Source organism: Rhopilema esculentum, chromosome 7 (genome assembly GCF_057945365.1).
Source record: "Rhopilema esculentum isolate cy_ngs chromosome 7, ASM5794536v1, whole genome shotgun sequence".
Classification (NCBI taxonomy): domain Eukaryota; kingdom Metazoa; phylum Cnidaria; class Scyphozoa; order Rhizostomeae; family Rhizostomatidae; genus Rhopilema; species Rhopilema esculentum.
This window is the reverse complement of record NC_142821.1, coordinates 8,816,846-8,836,871: the sequence shown is the minus strand read 5'-3', so window position 1 is coordinate 8,836,871 and position 20,026 is coordinate 8,816,846. Positions and strand designations below refer to the sequence as shown.

Genomic DNA, 20,026 nt, shown 5'->3' with positions numbered 1-20,026 from the left:
CTTTCTGGTGTTTATCGGTTTTTACCAAAAAGAATGAAGTGAAAAGAAATATATAAACAAAACAATTTTAAACATACTTTGATTTGATTAGTAGTTCATTTAAATATACTTGTGATTCTTTTTCAAAGGAATGAGTCCTGTATTTTTTAACTAAGGCCCGCTTAAGTTTTAGGAGCAATCTGCAGGAGGGCGTTAAAAAAGGCGCTAATTTAATTAAGTTGAACAGAAGGGAACGTTATAAGAGCAAATATGGAACTTGAAAATAAGGGTAACTGTACTTAATCATCCTTTGTTTTCAGAACCTGATGTTTATGAAAGTTGTCCTCTCTAAAAAGGAAAGCCCCCAAAACGGCTGAAAGCACTTTCTGTAATTAACATATTTGTAACCTACCAGCGCTTCTAGAACCATTGCTAAAAAGTCAAAAATGACGATTGTGAAACTTTTGAAACCTTTTGTCTACGCCATGTTAATGATTCTTACAACTCGTCAAAATGTAGCCCTAAAACCATTTTTAAATGACATAGCATTTTAATCAGTAAGAACTTCATACATGAACTAATGCATTAGGAAATTCCAAAAAATCGGCAACAGAGATCGAAATTTCTGGCATAACAGGTCATCAACTGTAAATTACCTACCTTGGATGGTCTAACAAGACATCAAAAACGTCCGCATTATCATGAGATAAAGCTAAATGCAAAGGTGTCCTAAAGAAAATTGAAAATTATAGAAAAATTATTAAGTGAAAAAAGATCAAATTTCATGATAGCGGGGACGATTTACATGGCGTGAAATATACAGAAAACAAACTAGAATAAAGTTTGTAAAGAAATTTCAAAACCAATCAATGAAAGATCTTACAAAAAGCTTGCTATTAGAAGTTTTGATTCAACAAATTTGACAGAAACAGCAAAGCAGCATTTCATGATAAAGGATCTGTGAAAACATGAAAGATTGTGTGCGTCGATATATTCAGAATAAGCTGCTCGCTGTTGTAAAGATATCGAAGAATGAACAAATATTCGGTGATGGTAGACCATACTAGTAATAGGATTAACGTCAACAGAACATCGTCTTGATACGTACAGGCCTGATGCATTCTGGGCGTTGGGATCGGTGCCTTTATCGACGAGTTGTTTACAAACACGAGCCATGCCTTCGCTACTTGTCATTTTTGACCAATCTTTTCCCTGGTCAGCTGAGGATGACCTTGATGACGATGACCACGGCCTGAAATTATAAAAAAACAATAAAAATAAGGGTTTTCAAAATAAGCGATCATTATTTTTGTGATTACTCAAGGGTGTGTTTCCTGTAAAAGTACAATTATGTAAACAAAGGCTGCAAGACAGCTACCTATAAAACTGGACTGAGGTGAGGTGGTGGTTTTACAGTCTTCCATTATCCAAAGGCTACGCACAGGAGCATAAAGCAGGTTGCAGCCACAGACGGCGTTCATAAAATACGGGCCAGGAACCCAATTTTACTACTGGGTGGAGAAAGGTACAAATTGTGTAAACACTTAGCCAAAGAATGCTATCCTCACGAATAATAAGTGCAGGTCTCAAACTCTTAACCATTACATCACACAGAGGCCACTAAAGACAGAACAGTGCTTCTATCTGAATACCTGGACTCTGTCATCTCGGTTCAATTCATTAACTGTACAAACGTCTACGAGACTTACTGGAAATCGTGCTGGAGACGTGCTCGCACATGTTTTGGGGGGAATTAGTAAGTTATAAGTATGCATACATTTAGTTATTCGCGTGGTTAAGGAACCAAATTAGGTACTTAGAGAAACGTAAAAATAAGAGCCTCGTGGAAACAGACAGTTAGGAACAGTAAATACGCACAGCATCCTGCATGATGCACAGGAACATGGTTAAATCGCGGGAAAACGTAAGTTAAGAAAATTTGCATATTAATCAGTATTACTAGAAACATGGAACAATTTCGTATAAAAGATCTAATAAGAAACATTAAAGTGGAATTGGAGTAGAGTCGCTCGAAAAGTAGCTAAAGGACGAGTGAAGTAGAGTCACGTAACAGTTGTGTGTGGAATTCAGCAGATAATTAAATAAGTATGAAAACGATATGGTCTTTTTGTTGAGAAATTCGGCTCACTTTTGAAGCCTCTTTCGAATCAGCAGAGTGAAGCAATTGATGCAACAAGAACTGAAAAACGCCCAACCCATAGATTCGTAACAGCAGGATATGCATTGTGTTGCAAATGAAACAATTAATTAAAAAAACGATATTCCTGGCAAAATTTTCGCCGCTTTGTCCATCTAAAAATGAGAAGATATATCTGCTATCCATAACAATGGAATTAAAGCTAGAAAAATAAGTGGGTAATGAGGACATTCCACTTTATTCATATGTAGGATCATGATATGAAAGAGATAATGGGTACGGAATGTGAAAGTCAGGATCACCGTCGTCACTCGCCAATCGAAAGATATCCTCGTCACTAGCAAGTGTTAACAAATGGCCTAGAAAATTTTTCTGCTAAGTTCATCATTTGTCAGGTCATTTGTTGATTGACAGTTCTCTTCTGACCAATGATATCCACTGTTTGGCAAACAAGACAGTTGTTGTAGGATTTCCTGGTCATTAAAACACCTCTTGTAAGAAAGTAGCTTTGATTGTCGAAGATACAACGAACAGTGATGATTGATGTTGCGATTTCGATGCCACAAATAAGGAAAACTGGCAAAGTCGAAAATAACAACGAAAATTGCGACTCACTAACTTGTATTTTGCTGACAGATGAAGCGGCGTGTCACGTTCAGCAATTGTCACAGATTTGACGTTTGCTCCATGCTCGATTAAAAACATCGCTCCAAATTCATCACCATGCTCTACAGCTCGATGTAGCAGCGTGAATCCATCATGGTCCGGGGAATTAATGTTGCAACCATGGTTAACCAGTGTTCTAGCAATGCTTTCTTGCTTCTCGTTCAAAGCGATCTCTAACGGTAGCTGGTTTGTTGTTACTTCCCGTTCGTCAATTTTAGCAGGTAGCTGTACAAAAAAAGATTTGTATCAAATAAAGCATTTTAATTCCAACTATATCAATGGGTATGTTAACTTCTCTATGTTTATGGGTACAATACAGATCCCCTTTTCAAGTTTCAAGATGCAAAAAAGAACCACGGTAAATAATGTTCAGGTAATCTAAAACAATAAGGAAACTTTTGCTAGTTTGTCTCCTATTAATTATAAATTTAATCTTGTTAACGTTCTTATTTCCCGCGCTTTGTTCTTCGTGTGGAAAGTTTCACATTGAACTCTGTAAGATTGAAACCATCCTCAGTAACAACTGTTTTCCTAAATTTTTGGTTGATAAGTTAATCCGTGTCTTTCTTGACAAAGAGTTTTAAACCTACTACTAAAACTTCTAACCTTGACAGTAATAAACAGCTTCTCTTGTTCTTTTTACCCTTTTAGGAAACTTTAGCCTCCGCATTAAGAAGAATATTACAAAGCTTATGAAGAAATGCTACCCCGATATTCAACTCAAGTTCATGTTCAGATTACCTAGACTTATCTCTAATTTCTTTATCTTTAAAGACCGTCACGCTCCCCCTTTGTGCTTTAATGTGATTTACAAGTTTATGTGTAGTGGCTGCAGCCCATTTACTATGGTAAAACACCTCGTAATCTCATAAGGAAACTGTTTCTTACTTTTCAAAATTTTGAAAAACATTGTTTAAAAACTCTCGGGTTCTGTCAAATTCTGAAAAATTTCACTTTTATCTTAGACAAAATGGAAGAAAACAGAGATTATTCACTGGCAACTATATTATCTACTACAATAACCAGTCTTCGTCGTTTAATGCGTGCGATCGCACGCGCACGCATTGGCACACGCATGTCACCAATAATGCGAGCGATTGATCGCACGCATGAGTTGTATATTTGACCGTCGTTTTTGACCTGGATAAAATTGTTTTCTTCAAAGAAATATTGGAAGTTTTGTTTTTCATAAGCTGAGCAACATCGGCTAATTCTTTAAATAGTGCCTATTTTGCTTTCTATCTTGGGTTATCGCTTTGCTTTGTTCAGATTTCCCGGAAACATGGCAGTCGCCAGGTAGTGTCCAAAACTTTTACCTTCCAGTTTTCGCCATTATCGGGGTAAATATCGATGAAATTGCTCAAAAGAAAATGGGTTTTTTTATCATAGATGCGAGAGGCAGGCGACGAATAGACTCGCAAAACAACAATTTAGTTTTCCGACAAAACAACAATTTAGCTGTACAGGGGGGGGGGCCTCGCTCCGCCCCTTGACCCCCCCCCTTTATCTACGCCATTGTATCAATCAATATCTCCCTATAGTTGTAGAGAACATTCGAAATTTTTTACCGTCGCGGTTCCATTTTTAAACATAACTGTGTAAACGGGGTCCGAAATAGCCTGATTTTTAAGAGTGTGAATCGCACGCATGAAATAAATAATGCGTGTGGTTTGCCACACGCATGGTGATTTCCTTATGACGAAGACTGAATAACATTACTAGAATAACAAAATTTGACCAAAAAAACTGTGTCCCCATTTACCAACTGAAATGAGCAGTGAAATCATTTGCTGCCTCAAGATTTTGAGGCAAGTGTGTTTTTTAGCTGATAACATTTGTTGTGACAACATGACAATAATTACCTTTAAGAATGAGCTGAACGAAAAATAACAGATTTCATTCAAAACAATAAAATAATTTCAGAGATTAACGAAAGCACAAGACGAAGAAGCAGGCCAACAAATATTTATGTGGATATATGTGTATTTGTCACCCAATATGACAAAAAAGTGGTCAGCAGGGTGTATAAAAAGCACAAGAGATCAGCGACACAAGATTCTTTAGCAGATTGGAATTTTGAGGAAACCGACAGATGAAAAAATGAACTCTGTATTGGCAAGCTGAAATGTTAATAATTCTGTGTTGGAATAATTGTAAAATTAAAGATATACTTACTTGAGCATTGAATTCAATTAGAAACAGGAAGACAACATCTTCTCTGTGGTGCCTTATTGCAAAGTGCAATGGAAATTGTGACTTGGCCTTGAACATGTCATATAACAAGGGGGCGCTCATTTCCACAAAATCTTCTGTTTTGAGATCATTCTAAAAACAAAATGTTAGGCAAAAAATAGGTTTTGGTTCTTTGAGACATGAAATGAATATGCAACATACAATATAGGTCTTTTCTTAAGAAATAGCCCACACGAGTCGTTCATCGCTGGCGTGATTTCTCTTGCGTGAGCGATCACTCTGATAGCGAAAAAATTGTTCCTGTTATAAGGTACCCTTTTGTTTAAGATAACATCAAATGAAAAAGAACTGTTAAAATGGTTGCAATGTGTTTCCATACCTGTTTAAAAACGCTTTTACTGCCCAGAAAATGTCGTAAGTGATATTGTAGTTCAAATACTAAGTACCTAAAGTATTCCTAAACATTCGCTGTGGAATTGACATTCAAATGCATTTTTACATTGAGATGTGGTTAAGTCAGGTTACTTACAATTCTTGTGTTTTGATATACTGGCTTTGTATTGTCTATGTCACTTGCTTGGTTGACAAAAGATTACTAGAATTGTGTTAATTGATGAGACATTTATTCCTAACAATTTATTGTTTTGCGCGAGCGATCAAACGCTCATGTGGTTGGGTTTGCGCAAATGCTGACGATCAAACAGAAAGGCCTGCAATACGAATGTCTCAATTGGAAAAAAGCCTCTTGTCTTGAAGAGCAAAAATGTCAGAAAAAAGTAAGCAGAAATTTTCTATGGAGCTACTGGTAAAAAAATCCCTTGAAAACAGAAGTAGTAAAGATGCTGAAGATCTAAATATACCTACTGAATATAATATTCAAATAAATAATTTGAGTACCCAGTGGCTTGCTATGATTTCCGCACAGTATTGTCTCAATGCATTGGCACCAATGTCCTCAGCAGTTTGGTAGAATTTTATGCAGTTGGAAACAGTTATAGAAGACATAAGAATTTTCTCACACCTACAACAAAAAATTCAAGCATATTACGTTTCAAGCATGGTGAGACATAATTGCAAGCATGGTGAGGCATATTGAAAAATAGCAGACCAGAATATATATACTTTGAAGGGTTCCTTTGATGTATGTGTTTTTAACATGGGATATCACACAGGATTTAAGAAGCATGAAAGAGATGAAAGAACCTAGGACAGCAGAATGTAATTAACAAATGTATATGATGATTAAATGGTGATTTGAAGAAATCTTGACAGATTGCCTTAAGAACAAATATATAAAATATGGCAACAATTTATGAATATATATACCTGTTCTTTAATGCATCTAGCCTATATCTGTTGGCAGCTTTAACCAGTTCTATAATGAATTTCTCATCATTCTTTATATCTGCTCTGTCAGTATAAAGCCACTTTATTATGGCACTCCCAACTTCATTGCTAACACCTAGAGAAACCAAGATTACCAATTGTTGAGAATAGACAAAATGCTAAGAATAGAAAAATATTTAAATTAAATTTGATGCTCGTAAAAATAAAAGTGCAACATTCTTGTTGTTTTCTTCCTGATGAAGCCTGATATGATGTATTAAAGCAGCAGTAAATACTAGAATCAAATGTGCTTTATTCAGCAACAACTTTTGATTTCAAAAACCTAAAGCTGCAGTCACCTTCCATTTCTATCTCTTCCCTGTTTGTCATGTCAAGTTCCAACCACACAGAACTTCGAGCTGCTAAAACAAATTTGTGACCTCTTCTTTTCTGTGTGCCATATTTGATAGTTATGTCACTGCATATATAAAGTTGAAACAATGAAGTTTAAAAGTAGAAAACATAAGGACACAACATACACAACTTAAAAATAAAATGCTATAGGCCCATTTTGTTAAAAAGTGGGTGAGCAAATCCTTTATTTGCTCACAAATTTAAAAACTTGAAGATGAAGAACCCCTACATTATGAAAAGCTCCTCATTTCTGTGATGAGTCTTTTTTGCCAAGGGGTGTGGCAACTCCATGTCTCACTGTAGCTACAACCCTGGATTGTTGACAGGAACAGCAACGACAAGGCTGCACATCTTTACATTAAGCGTGGCAGAAATAAAACAAACTTCCTTAGAATACTGCAAACAAAGAACCTGAAAAAGTTGCTAACTCCTTTTGTTAATTAAGTACAGACTCTTGAAAATTTTATCATGACAAAGCAAGTTGATACCTGAAACTATCTTTATCATAAAGGTCTGCAACTAATCTCAGTAGCTGTGAGATAAAGCTGTCTTTCTGGAGATCCCCAGAAGCTGCAGTGGCCACACTGAGCTTCTGCTCAACCTCAACCATCTTGTTTTGCAATTTAACATATTCTTGTCTTAGCAAGCTGAGATGCTTCTGCAGCTTTGCTACTTCTTAAGAAAAAATATAAATAAAATGATTAAACATTAAATATGAAATTTATATCCTAGACATTTGTTGACAAACCAGAGCTGTGAAAAATATTTCCTTTCTGGGAACCTATGAAACAAGCAATAGTATTTCTGTGAAACTTTAGAGGGGACGAATCCGGTTACCTGTTTATGCTTATCAGCTAGCTTTTTGAGGTGAAAGTGTTGTGTACGATAGGCTCTACCAAAAGTACCCATACATTTTTATGCAAAGGCTTTTTATTTATTGGGTCTAATTTATTAACTAATTTGGTTGTTTATTGCATCCTTATTTGTCCTTGGCAAAGATTGGCTATGCGAAAAAGGAAAAATGATTTGTGTTCCAAATGGCAATATGTTTATTGACTAGAAGAAAAGTTCAACAAAGATGGGACTCTCCACAATGAACTGGTGTCTGGGAGAGGTAATAGATGCCAACTTCAGGGAGGATGAATATGAAGAGCTTAATACATATAGGTTCTAGCTTGAAGGATTAAAAAGTACTTAAACATCATCATCGTTCAAAAAAGATTTACAAAATACGCCCTGTTGCTAGAATAACAAAACATTTTCAATCAAAAACGAACTGAATACAATGTTACATTATCTCCTATGTCACCTCCTCAAGATACTTTACTTATCAAAATGAACAACTTTTTATATCAAGTTATCGTTGACATGACTCATGGTGAGTGAGCTGATCGAGAGGAAAATCACCCATTAGGCCAACTTGACTTTGATTGGAATGGGCCCGCCCAAAACTTACCAACTTCCAAAAAAATTCTTGGAAAAACTACACTTTCTATGATGATAGTTATTGCAAACTAAAGGCATGTTTTCGGGGCTATTCTTACCTATACTTTTACTCGTTTCGTAGAGAGATTATAGGAAAATATTTATAAATGACCCAGAAAAATACTCACCCTCCGCAGCCATTTTTGCATCTCAGATTGTGGAGAATGGGCTATCTATTTGACGGACCGCCAAATCATGGAACCAACTAAAGAGAGGCTTTTCGAGTTCTCTCTTTCTCTGCGGAGGAGAGGAGACCACGGAGGGTAAAATATTATGAAATGAACTGCTTACTCTTGCTCAGGTCTAATAGGGTCTTTTTAGATTCAGCTATTTAATTGTAAATAAATTGTATAATTGAAAGGAAGGTATAAAATATGCTGAAACTACCAAACTTCCGGTTTTTGGAACCTATTCGAAGAGAGACAGCAAAGTACTTGGTTAGGCCATTAGGCCCTTACTCTAGAAATGGAGCCCTGCTGTACAACTCTAGAGGATGCACGAGAGAAAACAGCACTTCATCGCGCGTTTGCATAATTGGAAGTGGTCCAGCTGGATTTTATACAGCACAGCAGCTTTTGAAGGTTGACAAAAATGTTGTGGTTGATATTTATGAAAGATCACCAGTGCCTTTTGGACTTGTTAGATTTGGAGTCGCACCTGATCACCCTGAAGTAAAAAATGTCATTAACTCGTTTAAAATTGTTGCCCAAAATGAACGCTGTAATTTCTTTGGCAATGTAAATGTAGGCGTAGATGTCAAGACAAAGGAACTTAGAGATATGTATGATGCTGTTGTCCTAGCATATGGAGCAGATAAAGATAAGACTCTTGATATTAAAGGTAGGTTCAGTGTTCCTTTGATCCAGGTTTAGAAAGCATGCATCATTAGGGCTATAAGTAGCTGCAAGTATCAACACTATATCTGCTGCAGCCTGCAGGCAAAGTTATTTGAGCCACAAACGACAATTCTCAGATGTACATGGATATATGTCTTAATTGAACTTGTGGGTCAAGCACATGCATGAGAAATCCTGCATAGCAGCCAGACTGCATTCTTTGTTGTGTAATTATGTAATCTTTGTATACCAGAATTTATGTTCTCAGTGCAAAACACAGAGAATGCAATCTGAGCTGCCAGCACATTCATGTTTTTTGCAAGACCTTAGAATTTTGTTTATATAAATTTGTTAACACAGGTAGTTTTTAGATCTAACAATAAAAATAACAAGATTCTAGAGGTGAACCTGCAGCCTGTGCCCCTTGATTGATATTCTTGAATGAATACCCTGGTTGCTCACTTCCACCTCAAAAGGATAGACAGCCGAGTTGGCTAGAGGCTTGTAAAAAGCAGGTATGCTGGCATAGGGAGAAAGCCAGGGTGAGTGCCATAGGAGTCATGCCTATTTAGGGATCCTGTAATTATGGAATAATTATGGGCCTGCACACATTGGTTGCCTTGGGGCCCTACCTTGCTCTCCGTAGCCCTGGTCAAAGTGGTTTAGATGGGACACAAACCCACAATATTCTGATTATGGGCCAAAGTTATGACTGCATAACAATATTTGTTTGTTTGTTTTGTTTTTTCAGTAGTGCAACCTGTATTGACAGACTGCCTGCAATGACTTTTAATTTAGAAATTTATTTTTAGGAGAAGACTTAGATGGAGTTCTTTCCGCAAGAGCTTTTGTTGGATGGTACAATGGAATGCCAGCTCATGCCAATCTTAACCCTGACCTTTCAGGCCAAACAGCAGTCATTATTGGTCATGGAAACGTAGCCATTGATGTAGGCAGAATTCTGTTATCACAATATGATATTCTTCAACACACTGACATTTGTAATTATGCTTTAGATGCCTTGAAATTGAGTAAGGTCAACAATGTTTATGTGGCTGGCAGAAGAGGACCACTAGAAGCTTCATTTACAATCAAAGAGTTAAGGGAAATGATAAATCTCCCTTTTTGCAGAACTATATTTAAAAAAGAGGACTTTGAACATCTTAAAGAAGATATACCAAGTCTTCCTAGGCAAAAAAAGAGAATAATGGAACTCATGTTTAAAACAGCAAATCAGGAACCTGTTTTAGAAAATACAGCTAAGTTAAATAAATTTCAACCTTTGTTCTTTAGAAGTCCAGTGGAGATATTAAGTGATGAAAAATCTAAGGTCAAGGGGGTGAAATTTGAAGTTAACAGATTAGCTGTTTTGGAAGATGGCTCGCAGAAAGCTATTGGAACTGGTCAATTTGAAGAAATCAATTGCAGCCTTGTCATACGAAGCATTGGTTATAAAAGTATCAGAGTAGATGAAGGTATTCCATTTGATGCTAGAATGGGCTTCATTCCAAACAAAAATGGAAGGGTTGTTGAAGGAGCAGGTAGTGATGAAGTTGTGAAAGGTCTCTATTGCAGTGGTTGGGTAAAGCATGGACCAGTTGGAGTAATACTTACCACTATGGCGGAGGCTAAAACGACAGGTAACTTAATTTCAGAGGATATAAATAGCAATGTGCTAGAGGCAAAAGGACTGACAAACAGTGAAGTTGATAGTTTTCTCAAATCGAAAAATGTAGAGTCTCTAACCTACGTTGATTGGGAAAGGATTGATGAAGAAGAAACAAAAAGGGGTGCAGAACTCAAGAAACCTAGGGAGAAGATTGTGTCAGAAAAAGAAATGATTGAAATTGCAAGCAAAATGAGAAGTAAGAATTCAAAAGAGGATCTTCAAATATAATTACAGATTTATTTTAAGATGGATACAAAAAGTGTGAATATCCCTTATAAGGTGATAGAATGCCTCTTGACCTATCTTGCTGTTAAGCAGTTTTTATACATTTTTATGTGAAAGATTAATTAAAATCATGTTTGTTAATTATTTGTTAGGTCCATAAACTATTATTTCATTCATGCTAGCTCGCCATCTTTTGCTTTATTTGATTCCTCATGTGCCTAACTTAGGTGATATACACTACATTTTGCTGACCACAGCTTCCAAAATGCTCTGTTATTTTTCACTATAATTATAGAAAAAATGAATTATGGTATTAATCAAGCAGATATGCAGAGTCTTTGATATATTCTGAGTCTTGAGTCAAAAAGAAACCTTTAGTCTCAGAAAAATTTAGTTTTCTTTTGTTTAACTAATAAAAAAATGAAAATTAATACGATATTTTTGAAATAGGAACTACACCAATATTTCAACTTCTCTTAGCAAGTCTCTGCGTATTTAAAGACTAAGGTCTATCTGTCTTTTGATTTTAATGATGATTTTTGTTTTTACTAGTTTGTCATGAAGTGCTTGACGTCTTTAAGGCAGAGCTGTACATGCTTTATGGTGTATAGAACAGGATGGTTCAAAGTTGCAACTCTGAGTTTCTCGCTTAGTGTGATCATGAGGCAATTTGTCTTTTTATTGGCATTGTAGAATCCCAACCCCCTATTTAGAACTAATGCCATGACAAAAGCAAAATATATTTCATTCATTCTCATTTAATCTTAAAATCATTATATCGAATTTAAACACACAATTGATCACAAGATGTTATTGAATCACACAATTGACCACAAGCTGTTACATCTTCCAAACCTTATCTACAAATGCAAATATTTGCTAAACTATTTCTCAAAATGAAACTAATCTTAATAGCAGTAATAATCACACTCTACAGACAATATTCCAGAATGTGATCATCAATTTCCTTAAAATTCCTCCTCCTCCTCCTCTGGCTCTTGATTGTCAAACTGCACCTTTTCATGCTGTTCTTCGTCAGTTCTCACCCCACCAGCATTTATGACTACATTGTAAAGGCAGGGAATCTTTGCCAGATCATTATTTCGATTAAACTTTTACTTGAGATGAAAATGACTTATGGCATCAGTCACAGTGGAGCAGGAAGCTGGAGAGGGCTATAGCCTCTAACTTTTTGCCATAAACACAAAGTGTTGAGAAATGGACCATGAGTCAAATTTCTTTTAAATTGGTTTTGACCTCTCTAATTTTATCAACCAATCTAGGCATTTTTTAACCAGGATGAAATAAAAGATGACCTGATTTATAATCTCCATTAAAAATCAGCCTCAAAAATGCTTGCTTAAAATAACCATCGTCTGTACAATCCTTGACAAAAGTCCTTGGAACACCCTGCGACTAATGATGATTTTGAAGAAATAAAGGTTTCCGGCTGTAAGATACAGAAATATCCCCCCTCCCCCTAAAAGCAATGTTGGCTGAAAAGCCTATTACTTACCCTAACTGATAAACTGACATTTGACGAATTTCAAGCTTTGAAACTGTTGTTATTCAACATTGTTTCAAGGGGGAGAGGGGGATGCTACTGAAGTTATGCGAAATTTTAGCTTGGTGTACCAAGACTTTTGGCAAGGATTGTAGTTTAAAATCAAGAAAATATAGTAGGCCAATTATGATTGGTTCAAATTACTGCTTCAAGTGCTAGTTAAGTATGCAAATTATGCAAACACATCACCCCTACAAATTTCAAAATGGTTTAATTAGCTTAAATAATGTCTAATAAAAAATAAATGATATGTTTGATAGTATAATTTGTAAATAACACACCACAAACATTTTCCATTCCATAAGGCAGAGTTAAGAATTTAAATACATGGTAACACCTCTTGATTTTCACTTCAAATCAACCTATTCCGAAAAGGTGAATGCCTCAGATGCTTTTCTCTGCACTGTATAAAAAGAAATAATGAAAATTAATGTCAATGAGCTGAGACATTAACTTAGATGTATTGTTTAAAGTAAATTAACAACATCACATACTTTGAAATAGTCCAAAATCATGTTCGTCTCTAAGATGATTTTTGAAGGACCTTTAAACTTTATAATTTGCAAATTCAGGTCGTTTTTTAAACTTGTTACTTGTTAATGTGGAAAATTGAATTGTTCTTGAATCCGGGGTAAGAACCTGTGGATTTGGTGCTTGTAGCAACGAATTGATCCCGGGCTGCACGCTTAAGTAAATGCTAATAAATCATCAATATAATGTCAGCTCAGGACAAAGATCATGCAAAACTTGTTCATGGATTAGCAAATAGAATGCTTCAGCCATGCATGGAAAAAAGGACAAAGAAGGAAATTTTATGGAAAGGAGACTTGTTCTGAGGATTAGAGAAACCTTTTTGAGAAACTATCATGGATTTTGGAAAATTTTCTGATAGAACTCAAAGCAAAAAATTTTTTAATAGAAAGTTTGAATAAACGACTTACTCGGTCATCGGCTCATTTTCCAAAATTTTATCATTCAGTGACAATTTATGAGTTGCACCAGCTTGTGAACGTTCCATGTTAGTATACTGTGAATGCAATTGAGCTTGTCAACAACGCTCATTTCTTTATAAAGATATATGTCAATGACATTTACATTTCATTGTTTTAAGACGTACGCCTACAGAACACGGGGAGCAGCTTTCTCTATAACCGTCGGAACTCAATTCATATTGGAAGGGGGCTGCCTATTGTATTCCTTCTCACCCAGTACACTGTTATAAAGTAATTATACCACAGTTCGACAATTATTGGGGCTCCAGACTCCCGGTTCCGATGGCCCTGTATTAAGTAATCAATGACTGACAGATAATGGAAATTTTCATTATACCTGTAAATGCAATAAACCAAACTATCACATCGGTAAGACATCTATAATAACAGCCAAGCAGCTTGTATATTGTGTGGGTACTTACGCCTTCAATACGGGTTTGAGTATGACGCCTTCCTGGAGCCACCTTCAAACAAAAACATTGAGTGTTCTCCATTGAGTATTCTTTTGGTTGTATACAAAGAAAGGAATATTCTCTTGGTTGTATATGAAGAAACAAGGAATATTCTCGTGGTTGTATATGAAGAAAGGAATATTCTTTTGGTTGTATATGAAGAAAGGAACACATAGCTGTAATTGGTGAACACTTTTAGCAATTTACTACATTTGCATTTCGTCGTTACTTTCGAGTTAGTTAAGGCACGAAAGCTATAACTAGAGAAAAGTTGAATTTGCTGTCTGACAGTATTCCTTATCAGTATCCAGAGTGTTACTTTAATACTAATGACAAACTGCTTTATACACTTCTGAACAAGCACCCATGCAAAGAGTATCACAATGAAACAAAAATTGTGTTGCATAGTTACTTTGGCTTCTTTTGCGTGACGCAATCGCTGTGCAACAAGTCGAATTAGTAATACAAAATACGGAGTGAAGAATCTTTGCGTATCTATCAGTATCAATTGTCAAAAGTACTGTTATAAAGAAATTATCATATTCTAACTTCGTGCAAAGATCACGCGAATGCATACCTTATCTTGCTTGGTAGGACCACCAACAAATGACCACGCCCTTAAGGAAAATAAGAGTAGGTACAGTATATACTAAAACATTAAACACTTACCCATCTATTAAACATTTTATAGTATCTCCTGTAATTCAAAAGCTGTGCCCTTCAATAGTAGCCTCGAAATCTCCGTTTTGTTCTTCAAGAACCCTTTTTGTGAAGTGCTGCTTTATAATAATTCCAGAAGTACGAAATTTAATTCGAGAATTTTTAGAAAATTTCGAGAATCTTGATATTATGGGAAAATTTATCCAATCCTTGAGTTTGATAGCTAAATTGATTAAAAATACAAATATTTCTCAGTTTTAACACATAGATCTCTTTTTATAGCAGATTTAGAATCCGAGTATGAAAATAATTGTGATGAACGTACAAAAAATTATTTTTCAAATTTCTTCCGATCGAATTTATTTCATACAAATCTGCACCAATAGTACAAATGAGAATCCTTGCTTCTTTCAACTATCCATTTGTTTTAAAGAAAAAATTTTTTCCACATACGGACAGTCTCATTTCCCTCCGGTCTGTCCGTCCGTCACGAAATTGGTCAAAAAAGCTTCATCCCGCACATGAAAAAAAATAATCTTAGCACCTTTTACTTTTTAACTATTTGATTTCATTATAACAACCATGATCGTAAATGGTATTTCTGCTTGTATTATCAACATAAATAGTGATATGGAGACACCATATCATAGATAGAGCAAAATAATAGTTTTTGTCGCTGTTTGTAGGGAGGAAAAAATTCCTGAAAATTTTGTGACAGACGGACAATTCAAAACTTGTCCCTTAACTGCGCACTGGGTGTTTGACCTACCAAATAAACGATTGACTTCAACCATTATCCATCTCTACTCAATGTTGATGACAAAGGACGACATTTTCCAGTCCATCTTTCACGTCCGTCCATCACGTTGATCCATGGGTACTTTCGGCATAAAAATTTCCAAATGTTGAGAAATACAGTTGTTCAAAAGGTTTAATGATGTTTCAAACTGATATTTAGTTGTCAAAGATATTTCAAATTTATCTCAAGTTCGTTGGATTAGATAGAATATTTGAACACGTGAAATAAGTCTTTTCTGTTTTTTCTATCTCGCCCGTCCGTCACAGACATCTGTAACCTTTTGAGGCGATGTGTCTATCCCAGAAGTGATAAGGAGAAAATTCTAGAATCAGCCGATAATTTTCGAGACCTTATGAAACTATCGTTTGTCCGTCCGTCACGGATAATGAATTTCGTAATAGCCTCTTGTCAGCTGAACTGCTGATGCCCTTGAATGAGAAAAATTGGTGCACTGAACTAATGATGGAGAATATGCACGGTCATGGTGCCTTCCCGTTGCTTTACCTTTTCATTTTTAAACGTCTTCTTAGGTCTTAAATTGTCTCTCACCTTTTGGCAGCAGAACGAACACGATCCGTAACTTCAGCAGTTCGTAATGTAACTCCAAAGATGTCTTCGTGGTACCTTCCAGATGACTGCAATGGAAAAAAATATTGCATCATCAAAAACTTCTTTTGGCCTTATCGTTGTCAATCATAAACCTGTTTGAGCTTACAAGGAAAATGCATACAATAGCAGGGACTCTAGATAATTAACAATCATCCACACGTGTTCTAAGCCATTCCTCTCTTCTCTATACCATCACCCATTCAAGTGATAATCATCAAACTCGTGAAAATCATGCAAGAAACTTTCCATAAAGTACCTTATTCTTTTACGGGCCTATTATTGACGTTAGTTGCTCACAGTATGTTTAATGACATGAATCACAATTCACAGACAATAAGAGGAAAGCAGTACTATGCCAAGCCTTACCCTTAGCTGTGCCATCAACTCTTGTGCTTCGACTTGAGACAAAGCAGCAAATTCTTGCAGAAGATTAAGCAGTGTGTTGGAGACATCAGAGGCCATAGAAACATCACCGCACACAAATATATGACCTCCATTTAGCAGGATTAATTCACATATCTGTTCGTAATTTTTCTTGAGCAAATCTTGCACGTATTGCTAAAAGGTTAAATATGAACAACGTCGTAGTTATGTGCGAAATGAATCTACAGAAAGAAAAATGAAAGAAGGCTGTGAGAACAGGGATGGGGGTTGCAATAGTTTTTAAAAAGTACTTTAAACCATCATATTTCTGCTTGCTTCCATTCATTTTGAAAATTTAAACCCCGTCCCTCATTTACGCCTGTTGTATACTCCATGGTAGTTGTGTACTGCATAACTAAATTATCTTTTCAGCAGATTTTACGATGCCTCTAAATTGAGCAGCAACCAACAAATAAAACAGATAATTATTTCAACAGTGAAGAAATACGGCGGCCTAAAACGAAGTACATTAAGATAAGGATGACATGAATGAACGAGGATTTTGATGAGCATGAAAATTATCATGTAGGACCATGACCCAGTAACATGATTAAAATGCAAACCTTTGGCTGTCCAGGCTCCCTGGAAAAAGCAGTATGCAGCCCGTCTAATACTCCTCCTTCGGACATTTCCTGTAACTCATCTTTGTAGATGAAGTCTAGTTTTGATGTTCTGCAGCCAAAATACAATTCAATAGGTCCAAGGTCCTCTTTCATTGTTCCATTTTGAATCTCGTAGAAACGTTGCTGCCAGAATGCACGGAATGGGGCTATCCCCGTTCCTGGGCCAATCATAATAACGGGGAGGAATTTATCATCAGGCAAATGGAAGCTGGGTGCTCTGGAAGAAGATGATACGTTGAATTGATAATATCAAATTTAGTTTTTGCTTAACTGTCCACTGGAAAGGGTCACTTCGGAGAAAGGAGTCCACGTCCAACTGCCAATCGTACAAGCTTTTGCAACGAAGAAATTTTTGGATATGAATTTTACTTATCATGAAATTTTTGGATATGAATGTTTTTCTGATCGATACTATCGATCGATCATTTCTCATTGCTTTATGCTTATAGTAAATAAACTGCTATGATAGGAGACACACAGATACACACAGATACACAAGTTGAAAAACTTACGATCTTATTCGTACTGGCACTGCATCACCAGGGTGTAAGGAATTCAACCAAGTTGAACAAACACCATGATGCAAGGGACCTTGGCCACCTAAAAACACAAGGAATGGTATTTAGAAAGTGACAAAATAGGGTTTTTTTAGAGAGTAAGAGTAATAATTGGAAATATGGATACAAGCATCTAGACACATGTTTCAAACGGTAAGAAAAAGAGTAGTCTCATCGAAAACATGTATAGAGTGAACAACGCCACAGAAGCACCAACGCCACTTTTTGCTGGTCAAAATTTAGAGCATCATTTACTTGCCCTCGTCAAACACGGTGAAAGTTGCAAGTCACGATTGAAAGGAATTGTTCATGTGGAATTATGGTTTTGTACTTTTCAATTGACATGTTTTATGGCCCAATCAGAATTAATACAAGGTTTTAAAATTTCATGGTCTATGATGCTATTTATATCTGGTACTTTAAAAAATGGAACAAGAGAAAGAGCTTCAATCAAACTCTCCAAGCAATAAAAAAACAAACGTTTCCTATGCACATAACGAAATGCTGGTATATCCTTAGGCAATACCACATAAAGATATCTAACCATATTAATTGAAAACCTGCCTCACTGTAGAAGTGCATTTAGACGAGGCACTTTCAAGAAAATTAGCAATGATAGCGCCCACCGAGATACCGCCGCCCAAAGAACACTGGAAGCAAAAGTAAAATACTTCTATTTTGTGAAACATGGGTTGTTGCACTTTTTCATCAGGGCTCCCCCCCCCCCCCCCTCAAACAAAAAGTTGTATCTCTGTCTTTGGCTCCCATAACAGTTTTTCAGCCAATCCTACCCCTCAGCTTAGAATAAGTACAACAATGACGCACCTTGGGTTCTGTAATTCACAACAGCAACAGTAATATGCACTTCATTTGGATACAGCAATGGCGACGAAGATATTGAATAATAGCGCTGTGGGAAATGCATAAAAATTATGATAATAGTAAGGTGAACATTTTTGTATGGTGTTACTATCTTGTTCAACTGCCACTGATGTAATTTGTATTGTGTTTCACGAGCAACTATGGTACCCGATCAGCTTGGCATCATTATATAACGTAGCAAGAAACAAATTCTTACCAGAATAGTTAGTGCTTGCAAGTTTGAGTAGGACGTTTTGCCTATAAATAGGCTGCAAGTAACATATAAGCAAAATTGATAATAGGGTCACAGCCGTTATCTTTCTGCTATAAAAGAATAAGTTTAGATTTTTTCGGCATCAACAGCAGAACTCTATACTCTGGATAATTTCACCTAGCCTGCTTTAACATTCTACCCCTCATGAACGAGCTTGCGCTCAGTCGATCCTGCCCACCACATTGTTTGGCAATTTTTGCGTTCTTTCAAGACTAAGCCTGCTCTTACTTGATGTCAAAAAACATTCTACCATGACCTACCGATTGTAGAAGTGGAAGCTGGGTCAGAATGAGCATTACATCTGCTTTAACGGAGGGAAATTCCTGGAGTATTTCGACAAGATTTGGAAATCTGTAAAACTTCCAGTCTTCGTACAAACTTGATCCCTAAGATGACAAGAAGGTGGTTGAAATTTCAAATATCATTTCAAATAACTGCATCAGGCAAAGCATTGTTTTATAAATGTATATTTTGCAGTGAAAAAGACATTTCTATCACTTCTTCATTCATATATTGTATTATTGTGTATTGGAGAGGCGTCAGAAATCAGCTCCTTGTCTACTTGAAAACCCTCAATTGATAAAAAACTTGAATTCAAAAGATGCAAGGCACTATTTGAAGAAGGAAAACAGGACCAAGTTTCATCTAGAGGAAGATAAGGGCGTTTTCTGGATACTGCTGGAAAAATTTGGCCTAAGGATTTTAAAAAAAGCTTGCAAGAAAATAGGTTTAAAAGTCACGCGTGTTTTGAAATAAGGGTGATTACTGTGTCAATATTACGTAAAAAATACCCATTCCATTTTCAGGCACTTTTATTTTTCAAATTTGCCTTAATTTGACGTAAACATTTCCGAGAGGGACTAGGCTACACCTGCTGCTGACATCTTGCCCGGTTATGGAAGACCCTTCCATACATCAAAGCTCAATATTTGCATTGAACGATCGTCTCAAGAAAACTATTGCTGATAGTTTTGATCTATCCAATTATTTATTATGCATTCAAGAGGTCACTGGTAGAGGAGAAAATATATTAGAAGTATGATGCATTCTAACTCAAAGGTTTAATTAATCGTTATATTCACGTTGTATTGCAATCGTTATAATTAATCGTTGTATTGTTATATCACACATTCACAAAAGTAGACTCTTTAAATGACAATTGCAATAATACCTTGCCAAGTTCTTCCAACTTCTCCTTTTCCTTCTGATCGGTGGCCTTGTTACAAATATGAAAACAGTCAAATTAGCATTATCGCAATTA

The 20,026-nt window shown here is 36.1% G+C and overlaps 3 protein-coding genes across 5 annotated transcripts in view; 1 reads left to right on the top strand and 2 right to left on the bottom strand.

Annotated features, from left to right (window-relative positions):
• The window catches only part of LOC135683006 (ankyrin repeat and FYVE domain-containing protein 1), a 30,348-nt gene extending 21,947 nt beyond the window's left edge, over positions 1-8,401 (bottom strand). Inside the window, exons 1-9 of one of the 2 annotated variants that reach the window (XM_065198130.2) lie at positions 8,350-8,401; positions 7,225-7,411; positions 6,682-6,800; positions 6,323-6,458; positions 5,894-6,017; positions 4,979-5,128; positions 2,757-3,028; positions 1,088-1,231; positions 640-708 (exon numbers count right to left, since the gene is read on the bottom strand). In XM_065198130.2, the coding sequence (XP_065054202.2) occupies positions 640-708; positions 1,088-1,231; positions 2,757-3,028; positions 4,979-5,128; positions 5,894-6,017; positions 6,323-6,458; positions 6,682-6,800; positions 7,225-7,411; positions 8,350-8,362 (1,214 nt within the window). In that variant the 5' untranslated portion in view covers positions 8,363-8,401. Of the gene's footprint in view, positions 1-639; positions 709-1,087; positions 1,232-2,756; positions 3,029-4,978; positions 5,129-5,860; positions 6,018-6,322; positions 6,459-6,681; positions 6,801-7,224; positions 7,412-8,349 lie in introns of those variants that run through there. The other variant, XM_089109355.1, reaches the window with a different exon arrangement.
• Positions 8,402-8,445: 44 nt separating this feature from the next.
• On the top strand, positions 8,446-11,133 carry LOC135683010 (NADPH:adrenodoxin oxidoreductase, mitochondrial). Its single transcript, XM_065198134.2, has 2 exons — positions 8,446-9,061; positions 9,870-11,133. Exons 1-2 carry the CDS (start codon positions 8,596-8,598, stop codon positions 10,952-10,954), a joined length of 1,551 nt encoding a protein of 516 aa, XP_065054206.2. The 5' UTR covers positions 8,446-8,595; the 3' UTR covers positions 10,955-11,133.
• Positions 11,134-11,274: 141 nt separating this feature from the next.
• Positions 11,275-20,026, bottom strand: part of LOC135683007 (nitric oxide synthase-like protein) — a 45,806-nt gene continuing 37,054 nt past the window's right edge. For both annotated transcript variants that reach the window (XM_065198131.2, XM_089109356.1), the window contains 11 exons: positions 19,937-19,981; positions 19,026-19,151; positions 18,456-18,540; positions 17,586-17,673; positions 17,014-17,290; positions 16,394-16,585; positions 15,968-16,053; positions 14,537-14,576; positions 13,930-13,971; positions 13,457-13,542; positions 11,275-12,918 (listed from right to left, as the gene is read on the bottom strand). In XM_065198131.2, coding sequence (XP_065054203.2) covers positions 12,900-12,918; positions 13,457-13,542; positions 13,930-13,971; positions 14,537-14,576; positions 15,968-16,053; positions 16,394-16,585; positions 17,014-17,290; positions 17,586-17,673; positions 18,456-18,540; positions 19,026-19,151; positions 19,937-19,981 — 1,086 coding nt within the window. In that variant the 3' untranslated portion in view covers positions 11,275-12,899. The remainder of the gene's footprint in view (positions 12,919-13,456; positions 13,543-13,929; positions 13,972-14,536; positions 14,577-15,967; positions 16,054-16,393; positions 16,586-17,013; positions 17,291-17,585; positions 17,674-18,455; positions 18,541-19,025; positions 19,152-19,936; positions 19,982-20,026) is intronic.

Coding starts and splice junctions, on each gene's coding strand:
- LOC135683010 (XM_065198134.2), top strand. CDS start 8,596: ATGCTGAAACTACCAAACTTCCGGTTTTTGGAACCTATTCGAAGAGAG. Junction 9,062..9,869: donor TAAGACTCTTGATATTAAAG/GTAGGTTCAGTG, acceptor ATTTATTTTTAG/GAGAAGACTTAGATGGAGTT.